The sequence below is a fragment of the Pongo pygmaeus genome, chromosome 18, assembly GCF_028885625.2.
Source record: "Pongo pygmaeus isolate AG05252 chromosome 18, NHGRI_mPonPyg2-v2.0_pri, whole genome shotgun sequence".
NCBI classification, from domain to species: Eukaryota; Metazoa; Chordata; class Mammalia; order Primates; family Hominidae; genus Pongo; species Pongo pygmaeus.
Genome location: NC_072391.2, coordinates 23709143 through 23723414, shown reverse-complemented (window position 1 = coordinate 23723414; position 14272 = coordinate 23709143). Strand labels below are relative to the sequence as shown.

Sequence of the window (14272 nt, the reverse complement as noted above, 5' to 3'; positions counted from 1 at the left end):
CTCCCCTCTTCCTCCCTTCCCCCCTCCCGTCTTCTTCCCTTCCCCCCCTCCCCTCCTTTCTTCCCCCCCTCCCCTCCTTCCTCCCTTCACTCGTTTATTTGTACATATGTTTGATTCATGTGCAGTAACTAAGAGCACAAACCCATCTGGACTTCCTCATTTCAGATCCCAGTCCCATTCCTCACCAGCAGGACCTTGGGCAAGGCACTTTACTTTCCCAGGCCTCAATTTTCCCCGTCTGGACAATGGGACTATATTGTAGAGTGACCTTGCAGACCAGGTGAATTGCTTGGTGTGTGCGGAGGGAAGTGGTTGTTGCCATTAGTCTGGGACACAGCACTGAGCCAAGCAGGTGGCATCCATCGGCTCGTGGAGCCCAGAAGCTTCCTCTACCTGCCTAACATGCGATGTTCCATATGCAGGCCAGAGCTCATGCCTCTCTGGGCCGTATTTTCTTGTTCTGTCATTGAGTCAGCAAGGCCCTGCATGAGCCCTGGCAGGTTCTGGGAATGCACTGGCTTCGTGAAGCCTGGGGAGAGGAGGGGGGTGGGGAGTGAGGGGCAAGCAGGGAGAGAGTATTTTAATGAACTTTTTATTTTAGAATAATTTTATTTATTTATTTATTTAATGATTATTATTTTTTGAGACTGAGTCTCGCTCTGTTGCCCAGGCTGGAGTGCAGTGGCACAATCTCGGCTCACTGCAACCTCCGCCTCCCGGGTTCAAGTGATTCTCGTGCCTCAGCCTCCTGAGTAACTGGGATTATGATGCACACCACCAGGCCCAGCTAATTTTTTTGAATTTTTAGTTGAAATGGGGTTTCACCATGTTGGCCAGGCTGATCTCGAACTCCTGAGCTCATGTGATTTGCCTGCCTCGGCCTCCCAAAGTGCTGGGATTACAGGCATGAGCCACTGCGCCCAGCCTTCTTAATGGTGTCTTTCGATGAACAAAAGTTCTTCATGTTGATGAAGTGCAGCTTCTTGATGCTTTCTAGCTGGCGTTTGATCTCCCCCCGGTCCTAACGCTTCCTGTCTTGTCTTCTCCCAGTTCTGTTTTCTTACCTTTTCAGGGAGGGTTGGTTTGAGCATGATGACTGAGCTTTAGAATCATGTTGGAAAAGTGAAATCAGCTTAATAAGGGTTCCAGGTTTGAGAATAATTTTATTTTTCCATCTTTAAAAATGAAAAAGTGAATATTTTAAATAGACTTTTAACTGAAGTGTAAGTAAGCCTTCGTTAGAGAGTTTTGCATTAAGATTTTTTTTCTCCTCCCTTTTTTTTTTTTCAATTTATTTTTCTTTCAAAATTCTTTGTTCTTCTCTTTGCGATGTGGTTTCTGATTTTTGTGAAAACGGGGAAGGCTGGCCCTTCTGGGCGCATCCCCCGGGCAGCCGTACACAGAACCCACTGGATCATTACTGTCTGGATTGCTCAGCACCCAGGCCTCATGCTGGCCCAGTTGTCCTGGCGGGGCCACCGGAAGTGGCTCACAGATCTGGGCTCTCTGCCAGCCAAGTGGCACCAGCCTGCCCCACAGTCCTGCAGGCCGTGACCAGGCTTCTGGCTCCAGCTTTGGTCTGGGACAGGCCCGAGCCTGCCCTGTCTGTGCCCCCGCCGCCTTTCTTGGACACAGTAGTCAGAGGCGGGAACCTCCAGCAGGCGGCCCCTCCCATGTGTCGGAGAGCTTCTTAGTCTTTTTATAACCCCTGCCCGCCCGGCCAAGCCCGCTTGCCCTGCTCTGTATTAACAAAACAGACAGTTTTGTTTACTTTGCTCAAATACAGGAAAACATTGAATGTGCTTTTTCCAGGCTCCACACACCCCTGTCCTTTCACAAAGAAAACATGCAGTGAGATGCACACGCCAAGACCCACAGACATGCATCCTGAGTGCACGTGTACACACGTGGGACACAACCCACACACACTGAAGCAGGCACCCATTGCACTGGGACGTGCACACGCACACTGGATCACGTGTACATGCACAGACCCGCACGTACACTGACACAGGCTCACACCAAGGCACAGGGACACACAAACACACAGGGATATGCACACACATGCTGGATCATGTGTACACACACAGACCTACACACACTGATGCAGGCTCACACTGAGGCAGGCTTTCCCAGGACACCCACATGGGGAAATGCAGGGACACACACCCACACCGTAGACCTGTCAAGACACACACACACGCACACACACACAGACACATTGAGGCATACACGCCAAGACTCACATACCTGGAGACGCAGATATACACCACAGTGTATGCACATGTGAAGACATGGCACGACATGCACATACACGCAGTAGGACACTCACACAGTGGGACATGTGGAGACAGCCACCCATACCTGGACACATGCAGAGGCACACCCAGATACACTGGGCTGTGCGTGGGCACACAAGGGACACACAGTACACACACACGCACCTGGACGCATAGGCACATGCACACACCCACTGGGACACACGAGATGCCCACATGGGAACACGTGTGGACAGGTATCCACCAGGAAATACATGCATACTAGGGTACTCGAGTGCACTGAGACACCTGCACACCCACATGGGAACGTACACACCCACAAGCACTAGGATTCTACAGCACACACCAATATGCACACACACAGATGCTCATGTTCACACCTTCACACAGTGTGCTCACATCCTAGCATAGTAATACAGATCTGGTGAAGAGTCACGAATCCAAAGAAAGAACAGAGCTGGGCAGGTTGGGCGTGATGGCTCACTCCTGTAATCCCAGCACTTTGGGAGGCTGAGGTGGGCAGATCACCTGAGGTCAGGAGTTCGAGACCAGCCTGGCCAATATGGTGAAACGCCATCTCTGCTAAAAATACAAAAACTAGCCAGGCATGGTGGCTCACATCTGTAATCCCAGCTACTCAGGAAGCTGAGGCAGGAGAATCACTTGATCCCAGGAGTCGGAGGTTGCAGTGAGCTGAGATTGTGCCACTGGACTCCAGCCTAGGTGACAAGAGCAAGACTCCATCTCAAGGAAAAAAAAAAGGGACAGAGCTAGGCAGAGATTTTATATCCCCACAGCTGCCAAGCAGTCCCTGTTCTGGAGTGGCGTGGGTCTAGCACAGAAACCCCTGTTCACACCCAGTGCCCCAGTGCCCCAGGGCTGGATTTTAGAGTGAGTCCAGAATTTGCATTTTGAGAAGCAGTGAGTGTTGGGATCATGCCTGGCCTGGGAGCCAGACCCTCCTGGGTTAAATCTCAGTTCTATTTACAGCTGGGCTACCTGAGGCAAGTTCCTTACCCTTTCTGTGTCTCAGCTTCCTCATCTGCAAAATGGGAATGATAAGAAAGGCAATGTGTGTGACATGTTATCAGCAGTCTGGCTTGTAGTGAACATGGTTTGTTTATTAAGATTTGTTGGTCTAGACCGGGCATGGTGGCTAATGCCTGTAATCCCAGCACTTTGGGAGACCGAGGCGGGCAGATCACTTGAGGTTAGGAGTTCACCACCAGCCTGGCCAACATGGTGAAACTCGGCTTTACTAAAAATACAAAAATGAGCCAAGCGTGGTGGCACGTGTCTGTAATCTCAGCTACGTGGGAGGCTGAGGCAGGGGAATCATGTGAACCTGGGAGGCGGAGGTTGCAGTGAGCCTAGATGGGACCACTGCACTCCAGGCTGGATGAGAGAGCAAGACTCCATCTTAAAAAAAAAAAAGATTTGTTGGTCTGATTTCTCCGAGGTGCCTGGGGCGGGGAGAAGCTCTGTCCTGAACCCCCTCCTGTTTGCCTTCCTTTCACTGAAGCCCTGGCGTGAGGATAGCTGGGCGTCTGAGTGGTGGGCTACATGGAGTGCCTTTTTTCTTTTCTTTTTTTTTTTTTGAGACAGAGTCTCGCTCTGCCACCCAGGCTGCAGTGCAGTGGTGTGATCTCAACTCACTGCAGTCTCTGCTTCCTGGATTCAAGGGATTCTTGTGCCTTAGCCTCCCAAGTAGCTGGGATTACAGGCACACACCACCATGCTCGGCTAATTTTTGTATTTTTAGTATGGACGGGGTTTTGCCATGTTGGCCAGGCTGGTCTCCAACTCCTGACCTCAGGTGATCCACCTGCCTTGGCCTCCCAAAGTGCTGGGATTACAGGCATGAGCCACCATGTCTGGCCTCTGGGGTGCTTTTAAAATGTTCCCTGAACAGAGCAATTTGTTCAGACTCTGGGGGACTCAGCTCTGTATTATGAAGTGCCCCAGGTGAGTCGGTGTGTGGCCAGGGTGAGGCCTGTGAAGGGCATTTACCCACCACCTCGGGTGGGGGCCAATTTCTGTCCCCAGCCACTGCTCCAGACCCCGCGGGCCAGCCCTGGTGCCTTCCTGGGCATCTCAGCCCTGGTGCACAACCTCTGTGCTTCTCTGGATGAGCCCTGCGGGCAGCTGCCTGGAGTCGGCTCCCTAGTGAGGATCCTGGGAGATGCCTTAGGTGAGAACTGTACCATCCAGGAGCCCTCGGATGATGACAAGGTGAGGACATCCAGTGTCCTGAGTACCAGCTTCAGTGCCCCCAGTGGGGCCCAAGCCAATCAGGCAAGCTCCAGGTAGAGAGGGTGGGGGTGGGTTACCCCCTTTCCCCCTTCCTCCTATCCTTCATTCCCCCTTCCCCCTTCAACCCATCCCTTCACCCTCCTGACTGCCCCCCCCACACCACTGCCCCTTCTATACAACTGCCCCCCCCCACACCACTGCCCCCCCAACGCCACTGAGTGGGGATGGGGTGAAGGGGGGAAGGGGGAATGGGCTGAGATGCCCAGGAAGGCGCCAGGGCTGGCCCGAGGGGTCTGGAGCAGTGGCTGGGGACAGAAATTGGCCCCCACCCCGAGAAGGTGGGTAAATGCCCTTCACAGGCACCCCCCACACCACTGCCCCCCCACACCACTGCCCGTCCCACGCCACTGCCCCTCCCCCACGCCACTGCCCCTGCCCACGCCACTGCCCCTTCCCACGCCACTGCCCCTCCCCCACGCCACTGCCCCTCCCCCACGCCACTGCCCCTCCCCCCATGCCACTGCCCCTCCCCACGCCACTGCCCTCCCCACGCCACTGCCCTCCCCACGCCACTGCCCCTCATGGTCCTGCCTCCATCTCGATTTAGCTCCAGCTTGTGCTGAAGGCAATCGGCAATGCGGGCTTGGCAGCCATGGCTCTCACCCCCACACTGAGTACCTGTGCATCTCTGAGAAGCAGCGCCCCCGAGATCCGGCTGGAGGCCATCCAGGCCTTCCGAAGGGTCCCCTGCTCTGCAGACGTGAGCCCTTGTGTGCTGTTTCACTGGGTTGGGGTTGGGTGGTGGTGGATCTCGAACCACAGTTTGCTAATTCACTTCTTCAATTGTTCATTCATCATGTATTTAATGAGCACCTACTTTGGGCTGGGTGCTAGTGTGAACAGATATCCAGGTCTAAGCCTGTGTGTGGTGTGGGAAACAGATTATTTATCAAAAACACAACCATATGATTACCGGTGCCATCTGTGCCCCCTCTAGTACAGGGTTTGGCAGACTACGGGCCATGGGCCACTACCTGGCCCTTTGTCTGTTTTTCTCAATAAAGTTTTATTGAAACACAGCCATGCCCACTCACTTATGTGCTGTCTATGGCTGCTTTCCTGCTCCACCTGCAGAGTCAAGTCATTGCAAGGGACCGCATGGCCTGCAGAGTCTAAAAGAGTTCTCTGTCCCTTTACAGAAAAAGTTTGCTAATCCCTGGACCAGTACCTCCCTTCTTACTCAGAGTCAAAGTCACAGTCCCTTCATTGACCTCCCAGGCCCTGAGGGATCTGACCTCTGGGCCTCACCTGTTCCTGTCACCTCCCATCCCTCCTCCCCAGCACATTGCCCTTTCTGTTCTTCCTCAAAGACTTGTGACCCTCTCTTGCCCCAGGCACTTTGCACATGCTGTCCTCTTTCCTGGTACACTTTTCCCCCAGATGTCCCCAGGCCTTTCTTTTTCATGTCCTGTACGTCTTAGCTTAAAAGGCACTTTCAATGTGAGGTCTCCCTTGACAATTTCACCTGAAATTGAACCTCCCAGGTCCCACTGGCTCTGGTCCTGTTTCACCATTTCATTTTTCCCTCCATAGGGTTTATTACCACCTAACTATTTTTTTTTTTTTTTTTTTTGGAGACGGAGTCTCGCTCTGTCACCCAGGCTGGAGTGCAGTGTCGCCATCTCCGCTCACTGCAAGCTCCGCCTCCTGGGTTCACGCCGTTCTCCTGCCTCAGCCTCCCAAGTAGCTGGGACTACAGGCGCCCGCCACCATGCCCAGCTAATTTTTTTGTAATTTTAATAGAGACGGGGTTTCACCATGTTAGCCAGGGTGGTCTCGATCTCCTGACCTCGTGATCCGCCTGGCTCTGCCTCCCAAAAGTGCTGGGATTACAGGCATGAGCTACTGCACCTGGCCATCACCTAACTTTTTATGTATTTCACATGCTAATCTCATTGACTGTCTCCCTGCTCTAGGATATCAGCTTCAGGTGGACAGGGGCTGGGTTGCTCTTGTTTATGGCTGTCACCTAGCACAGTGCTGGGTGCATAGTTGCTGCTTAGTTAATATTTGTTGCATGGATGGATGGGTGGGTGGATGGGTGAATGGATGGTGGGTGGGTGGATGGATGGGTGGGTGGGTGGCTGGCTGGCTGTGGAGGAAGCCAATAGGTACTGAGGGAGTCACAATGTGGGGAGGTGGCTTGCTTTGGAAGGGCTTAGGAAGGCCAAGACATTTAAAGACCTCCTGTGTAGCGAGACATTATGCTGTTTTTGTAAATAGTTTTATTGGAATGTAGCCATGCCCATTTGTTGGCGAATGGATGAGGCTCTAGGCTGAGGCTGGTAGAGACTGGGAATTAGGCACGGTCAGTGAACCCCCTGCTACCTCCCACAACTGCACCACAGGTGAGTGTGTGTCGGGGAAGCCTCCCGCAGTAGGGACATCAGGACAACTGGGGCTAGGCAGCAGGTCCACCTGCTGGAGCCAGGGACATCATATTCCTGGGTGGAGGCAGGTGATGGCCTTCCTTCTGCCCAAGCCAGCAATCGGTGCTCTCCCGTCTGTACCAATCACTGGAGGAGGATGCTGAGATCCGTATCAATGCCTACCTGGCCCTGATGAGATGCCCCAGTGAGGAGGTGTTTGCCCAGGTGCGGCGCACCCAGGCAGGCGAGCTCTCCACCCAGGGTGAGCCATGGGTATGTGTGTGGGAGGGGTGTGAGCAGGGATGGGGCTGGGAGGGCACCTCCTGAAGAGTGCAGGGGGTTTGAGAGCATCCTCTCCCTCCACCCCTTTGGTATCCTCCTGTCTTCTTGTTCCCCTGTTTCTCTACCACACTGTCTAGATAAGGGGCTATGTGTTCTTCCCTTCCCCACATAGCAAGTCCAGTCCCCATTCCGCCATTGGATGACTTTGGAGAAGTTGCTTCTCCTCTCTGGTCCTCAGTTCCGTCATCTGTAAAATGGGATGGGAATCAGTGAGGCCTCTTTTAGCTCTGGCCAGATCACGACGCAGTATCCTAGAGAGACCTAAGATAGAAGAGGGATGGTGTCGGCAAATCTCAGATCCCTGCTAGAGTGAGACAGTTCCCTTTATACAGGCAGCTAAACCCAAAGATGTAAATTCAAAAAAATAAGTTCAACTGATTGTTGAAAAATTTTCCATAATGCACAGTGGGGTGAGAGCCTGGAGCCTGAGAGCCCAGGTTGAAATCCCAGCTTCACCTCTTCCTTCGTGTATGCCTTTAGACAAGTAAGTAAACCTTTGTGAGCCTCCATTTCTGTACCTGTAAAATTGGGATAATGCTAGTACCTCCCTCACAGAGTGTTGCGAGCATAAAATGAGTTAATACACAAAGACATTTAGAAAGCATAGTAAGTGCCATATATGTGACTGTTGCTTTTAATGTTGTTATCACTACTGCTATTATTATTAATGCAGTGTAGCTATATAGTCAAAATTTTAAAGCATAGGCAAGGGACAAATGGAAAATTAGTCTTCCTTCCTCTTCCCCCCAATATTTTCCTGTGTCTTGAAGATACACACTGTGAAGAGTTCTCCTGTGTATTACATCAGAACTTGTAATACATAGATAAACATACACATGTATCTCCTTAACAATAGCATCTCAGGATCATGTTCTACTTGCTGTTGTGCTCTTGGCTTTTTTGTTTTGTTTTGTTTTTTGAGACAGAGTCTCGCTCTGTCGCCCAGCCTGGAGTGCAGTGGTGTGATCTCGGCTCACTGCGAGCTCTGCCTCCCGGGTTCATGCCATTCTCCTTCCTCAGCCTCCCAAATAGCTAGGACTACAGGCGCCCACCACCTCACCTGGCTAATTTTTTGTATTCTTTTAGTAGAGACAGGGTTTCACCATGTTAGCCAGGATGATCTCGATCACCTGACCTCATGATCTGCCCACCTCAGCTTCCCAAAGTGCTAAAGTGCTGGGATTACAGGCATGAGCCACTGTGCCCGGCCTTTTTTTTTTTTTTTTTTTTTTGAGACAGAGTCTCACTCTGTCACCCAGGCTGCAGTGCAATGGCACGGTCGTGGCTCACTGCAACCTCTGCCTCCTGGGTTCAAGCAATTCCGCTGCCTCAGCCTCTTGAGTAGCTAGGATTACAGATGCGCACCACCATGCCTGGCTAATTTTTGTATTCTTTTAGTAGAGATGGTTTTGCCATGTGGGCCAGGCTGGTCTCAAACTCCTGACCTCAGGTGATCTGTCCACCTCAGCCTCCCAAAGTGCTTGGGATGACAGGGGTGAGCCACTGGGTCCAGCCTGCTCCTTGCTGTTTGTCTTTAGCATGTCTAGGAGCTCATCTCTCATCTATAGCTCTTATAGACTCTCATCTGTGGCTGTTTCGCCAGAAGTTTGTGCTATAACCCATTTTACCAGTCTCCACTGATAGGCCTTTAGGCTGTTTCTGGTCTTTTGCCGTTAGAAGCAACAACCACAAACCTACCAACCTTTGGCCCTTGAATTAATCTCAGTTTAGGATAATTTCCCAGAAGATAAGTTGCCATGGTAAAGGGTATGTACATTTAAAAGTCTGATGTGATGTTGCTGAATTACATTCTGAAGAGATGGCACTATTGGAAGATACAGCTCTCTGCCTTGGCAGTTTCAGGCATGGGGTGTGATGTGTGCTAAACCCCTTCTCAGGGGATCAGCTGAGGGGCTCAGCCTCCACAGTGGCCCTGGGGTACCACCTGATGTATTGTCCAGTGGGAATAAGTGGGCACCTTACCCCTAAAAACCCACATTCTGCTCTATTCTGTGATAGATTGTTCCGGAAGCCCCTGACTGGACTTTCTAAGAGCCTGGGACAATGCAGGGAGGGTTGGGGGCTCCCTGTAGGACTCTAATATTCCCCACTGGACTCAGTCCCATGAGGCTTTCATTTGATCTTTATTCCTCCAGGGACCCTCATGGGTCACACGTCACCTTTTGTTGATCCTGAAATGTGCTTAGTCTTTTTAGGTCCAGGCTCTGCTTTTAACTGATCTTCCCAAAAAGCCCTGCAGGGTACTTTGTTAGTTCCTTTTTCAGATGAGAAAACTAAGGTTCCAAGAGCTGGAGTGACCATCTCAGGCCACACTGGTACATGGTAGAACTAGGATTTGAAATCAGGTCTGACTTCCCATTTTCACTGATGAGGAAACTGAGACTCAGAGAGGTAGAGGGACCACCCCGAGGTCACACAGCTTTTGAGCTTTGGGACTGGGTTCAGACTCAGGTCTGACTTTTGAGCCCATGACACCTTCCTTTCTCTTCTGGGAAGTGTGTCAGAATTCCATACACGGGCTAGATTTCCAAGTTCTGTTCAGGCACGACTTGTTGGCTGCTGTTTCTTGAGAGAAGATGTAGGTCTCTGTAGCCAGACTCCTGAGAAGCCCCCGTGTGTGGGAATTGCAGGACTGGGATGGGGGTCGGGAGAGTCTTTTCTCTGGACAGCGCCAGCTCCTGGCCATTTCCTCACGGCCCCTCCCTGCTGCCCATGACTCTATTCCAGTGGGTTCTTTTGTGTGGAGTCACCTCCTGCAGCTGCTGGAGACGCACGACCCCCTGAAACGGGCCCTCCGGGACACCCTCCCCAAGGACATCCTCAGCCGGGAGTTCCACCCAGAAATGTGGAAACACTCGTCCTATTCTGATGCCACCTTCCGATCAGGTATGGCCATCCTGGGCAGCCCCTGTCCTGCTCTGGGACCACAAAGGCTGGGGGACCCTGGAGCTCCAGCGGTTGAGAGCATGTGGATTACACGTTGTGTCAAGTGGTCAAATATTTACATGCCAGTTGGGTGTGGTGGCTCAAACCTGTAATCCCAGCACTTTGGGAGGCTGAGGCAGGAGGATTGCTTGAGCCCAGGAGGTTGAGCCTGCAGTGAGTCATGATTGCACCACTGCACTCCAGCGTGGGTGACAGAGTGAGACCCAGTCTCAAAACAAAACAAAACAAAAAAAAATGAAAAAAAAAACTTACATGCTGCTTGTTCAAAAATATATTTGCAATATTTCCATAGCACCTGCTGCTTTTTTTGGAAGACAGAAGTCATATCAGTTATTTTATGGCATTCAACTGAATACTTATATCTTTTCTCTAAATTGGCTCTTTGTACCTTATATTTATGTTAAAAAGGAAATTATCTATCACTACCATTAATAGAAAGTCAACTTAACTCTCTGTAAAGAGAAGGTAGTCCTAAAAAGTGCTGTACACCCAGAGGCGGGTAATGAAACACTGAAGTTTATTTATTTATTTATTTATTTTTTTGACACGGACTCTTGCCCTGTTGCCCAGGCTGGAGTACAGTTGCACAATCTCGTCTCACCGCAACCTCTGCCTCCAGGGTTCAAGTGATTCTTCTGTGTCAGCCTCCCGAGTAGCTGGGACTACAGGCACGCACCACAATGCCCGGCTAATTTTTGTATTTTTATTAGTAGAGATAGGGTTTCACCATGCTGGCCAGGCTGGTCTCAAATCCCTGGCCTCAAGTGATTTGCCTACCTTGGCCTCCCAAAGCTGAGATTACAGGCATGAGCCACTGTGCCTGGCCGAAACACTGTTTTATTAAATTCTCCTGGATTCTGTGGCTTGTTGAGGGCTGTGAATTGTGAGAAGTGTTTTTTCCTGTGTTAAGAGATTAGCCCCGCACTGAGACTGCCTCTTTGTTGTAATTAAACAGAAAATAAAAAAGGGGATCTCTTTCAACCTAAGGCTCCAAAACTACCTCAGCCATTCTGGGAAGCCTGGAGTTGGGGGTTGGGTGCTCTGGGCACCTCCTCTCTGCCTGTCAGCAGAAGTGGGTGTGTGTGACTCTCTGTCCTGGACTCCCTCTGTTCTTGAAAAGGCTTAAGGCTGTTTCCCATCCTGGCCAGGGAGGGGTGGGAAGACACACCATGTGTCTGGCCCTGTCTCAGGGTATGGCCCTGTGGTAATAGCCAGACCCCACTCTGTGAGTGTACGGAATGTACTGATGTTTTTTTCTTACTCCTAGTGTCTGGCAGCCTGGGAGCCAACCTGGAGGGGACCCTTCTCTTCTCTCCTGCCTCTTTTCTTCCCCGTTCTGCCACAGTCAACCTGACCATCCACACCATGGGCCGTGCCTTCAACCTTCTGGAGGTTAGAGGGGAGCCTTGCTGTAGCCTCTGCAGGGCCTCTTCTAGACTTCGGGCCAAAAATATCCCAGTGACTTACCTGTCTGTCCATCCATCCCTTGCCTCTATTGTTCAATCTCTTCCCCTAATATCTAGTCACCCACCCGCCCATAGATATGTCCATACATCTATCAGTTCACCTACATGCCTCCATCCCTCCATCCCTCCATCCCTCCCTTCCTCCCTTCCTGCTTCCATCTATCCACTTACCTGCTCATCTGTCCATCCGTCCATCCACCCACATCCCTCTCATTCATCTCGTCCATACACCCACCCATTATCCATTCATCCACCCACCCATCATCCATTCATCCAACTACCTACCCACCCACCCATCATCCATCCACCCACCCACCCACTCATCACCCACCCACCCATCATCCATTCACCCAACCACCCACTCACCCATCATCCATTCATCCAACCAGCCACCCACCCATCATCCATTCATCCAACCACCCACCCACCCATCATCCATTCATCCAACTACCCACCCACCCACCCATCATCCATCCATCCATCCACCCACCCACCCACCCATCATTCATTCGCCCACCGACCCACCCACCCGCCATCCATCCACCCACCCATCATCTATCCAGCCATCATTCATCCATCTACCCATCCATCATCCATCCACCTATCTACCCACCCATCATCCATCTACCCACCTATCATCCATCCTTCCATCCATCCATCTATTCACTCAATCCATTTACCAAACCACCCACCCACCCATCCATCCATTCACTTATTCATCTCTCCACCCGCCTACCCATCCATGGACATACCCACCCTCCCATCTGTCCATCTGTGTGTCCATCCAGCCGTGTAATTTCCCATCCATCTCTGTCTACTGTCTCACCTACCCATCTATTCATCTGTTCTCCCACTCATCCATCTTTCATCCTCTGAGTCACACATCCATCTATTATCCATCCATCCACTCACCAGTCATTGCCAACGGCTGGTCTCTTATCTTCTCTGAAAATGCTATCAGAGATGTCTGGATGGAAAGAAGGAGGAAAGAATGAATAGATGGAAGGAGAGTGGTCTATAAGAAAGGAAAAGCAGATGGATGGATAGGACTAAGGATGGATAGAACAAAGGAAAGAAAAGATGGAAGGTGGAGAGGCAGATGGATGGATGGATGGGAAGGACGAAAGGATAGGTGAACAGAGGGGTGCGTGGAGGGGCAGATGAAGACAGTGGGGACAGAAGGAAGGATCCGTTTATTTACCTATCAAATTTTGAGAACCCCCCCCCTCCAGGGGAGGTTGTGCAGGTGCCTAGTGATTGATACATGAGCCCTTGCCCTCATCCTGGGTCTTTCGAGGAAGACACATATTCCAGTCTGAGTATATTGTGTGGGGCAGAGGAGGTGGGAAGAGAGTGACATGGGAATTCAGGGAGGGCTTCCCAGAGGTGATGACATTTGACCCAAGCCTTAAAGAATTGGCAAGAATTCTGCCGTGTGGCATCTACCAAGCAGATACAGAGAGAGTGGTGGATTTCCCAAGGTTGTGTCCCTGAACCTAAGCCCAGGTGGACACCAGGGAGCCTGGAGTACCCTGCTCAAGCCTTCTGGGTCCCCCATTCATATCCCCAGCCTAACAGCTCATCATCATCCCTGTGACTGAATTGTTTCTCCCTGAGCCCCTGGCTTCCCTTCCCAGCTTGGGCTCCGGCTGGAAAATGCTGAGGAAATTGCTCACAGGCTGTTTGGCAGGAAGTCATTTTGGGGTCAGGAAGCCGGGAGAGAGCCCGAGCCAGAGAAGCCCCCAGGGCCAGAACCAGGGCCTGCACCACAGCCAGCCAGCCCCGAGTGTCCAGGAGACAGAGACAGAAGGATGAGAGACCTACAGCAGAAGGTAAGGGAGGTGGCAACACCGACTGTACTCCCCCAGGCAGGCCCACCCTGCTTCATGCTTGGACTTTTGAACCTGAGACTTGGGTGTCTGTGAACTCTGACTCTGCCTCCTCCTTACAGAATTAAGTGGCTGGTTCAAATCTGGGTAGTCAACTGGTAGCTGGCTTTATTTGGAAAAACTGTTGCTTGAAATAGATCCTATGCATGGAAAAGTCCCTAAGTTGTAAGTGTACAGCCTGCCTGACCACCACCTCAACACACCCATGTCACCAGCAGCCAGACCATCTTCAGCTCCCAGCCTCCCTTTTGTCCTCCTGTTCTTGTTAATACCCATCCTTTACCAGGGATAACCACTCTTCCGACTTCTGGCAGCATTAATTTGTTCTACTTTTTAAAAAGGAACTTTGTTGAGGTCTAATTGACACACGGTGAACACTAGTACACGGTTAAGGTGTACAATTTGATACATTGTCACCCATGTACACACTCATGAGATCATCACCATGATAAAGCTAATGAACATACCCATCATCCCCAAAAGTCTCTTCCAGATCCTTGATAATCCCTTCCTCCGGCCGGGCGCGGTGGCTCATGCCTGTAATCCCAGCACTTTGGGAGGCTGAGGCGGGCGGATCACGAGGTCAGGAGATCAACACCATCCTGGCTTACGTGGTGAAACCTCGTCTCTACTAAAAATACAAAAAA

At 51.3% G+C, this 14272-nt stretch overlaps 1 protein-coding gene across 1 annotated transcript in view; it reads left to right on the top strand.

Annotated features, from left to right (window-relative positions):
* LOC129016364 (uncharacterized) overlaps positions 1 to 14272 on the top strand; it is a 154094-nt gene that overhangs the window by 28227 nt on the left and 111595 nt on the right. The window contains 6 exon segments of the mRNA XM_063654026.1: positions 4326 to 4511; positions 5140 to 5292; positions 7079 to 7223; positions 10052 to 10210; positions 11538 to 11662; positions 13374 to 13568. Of these exon segments, the coding sequence (XP_063510096.1) occupies positions 4326 to 4511; positions 5140 to 5292; positions 7079 to 7223; positions 10052 to 10210; positions 11538 to 11662; positions 13374 to 13568 (963 nt within the window).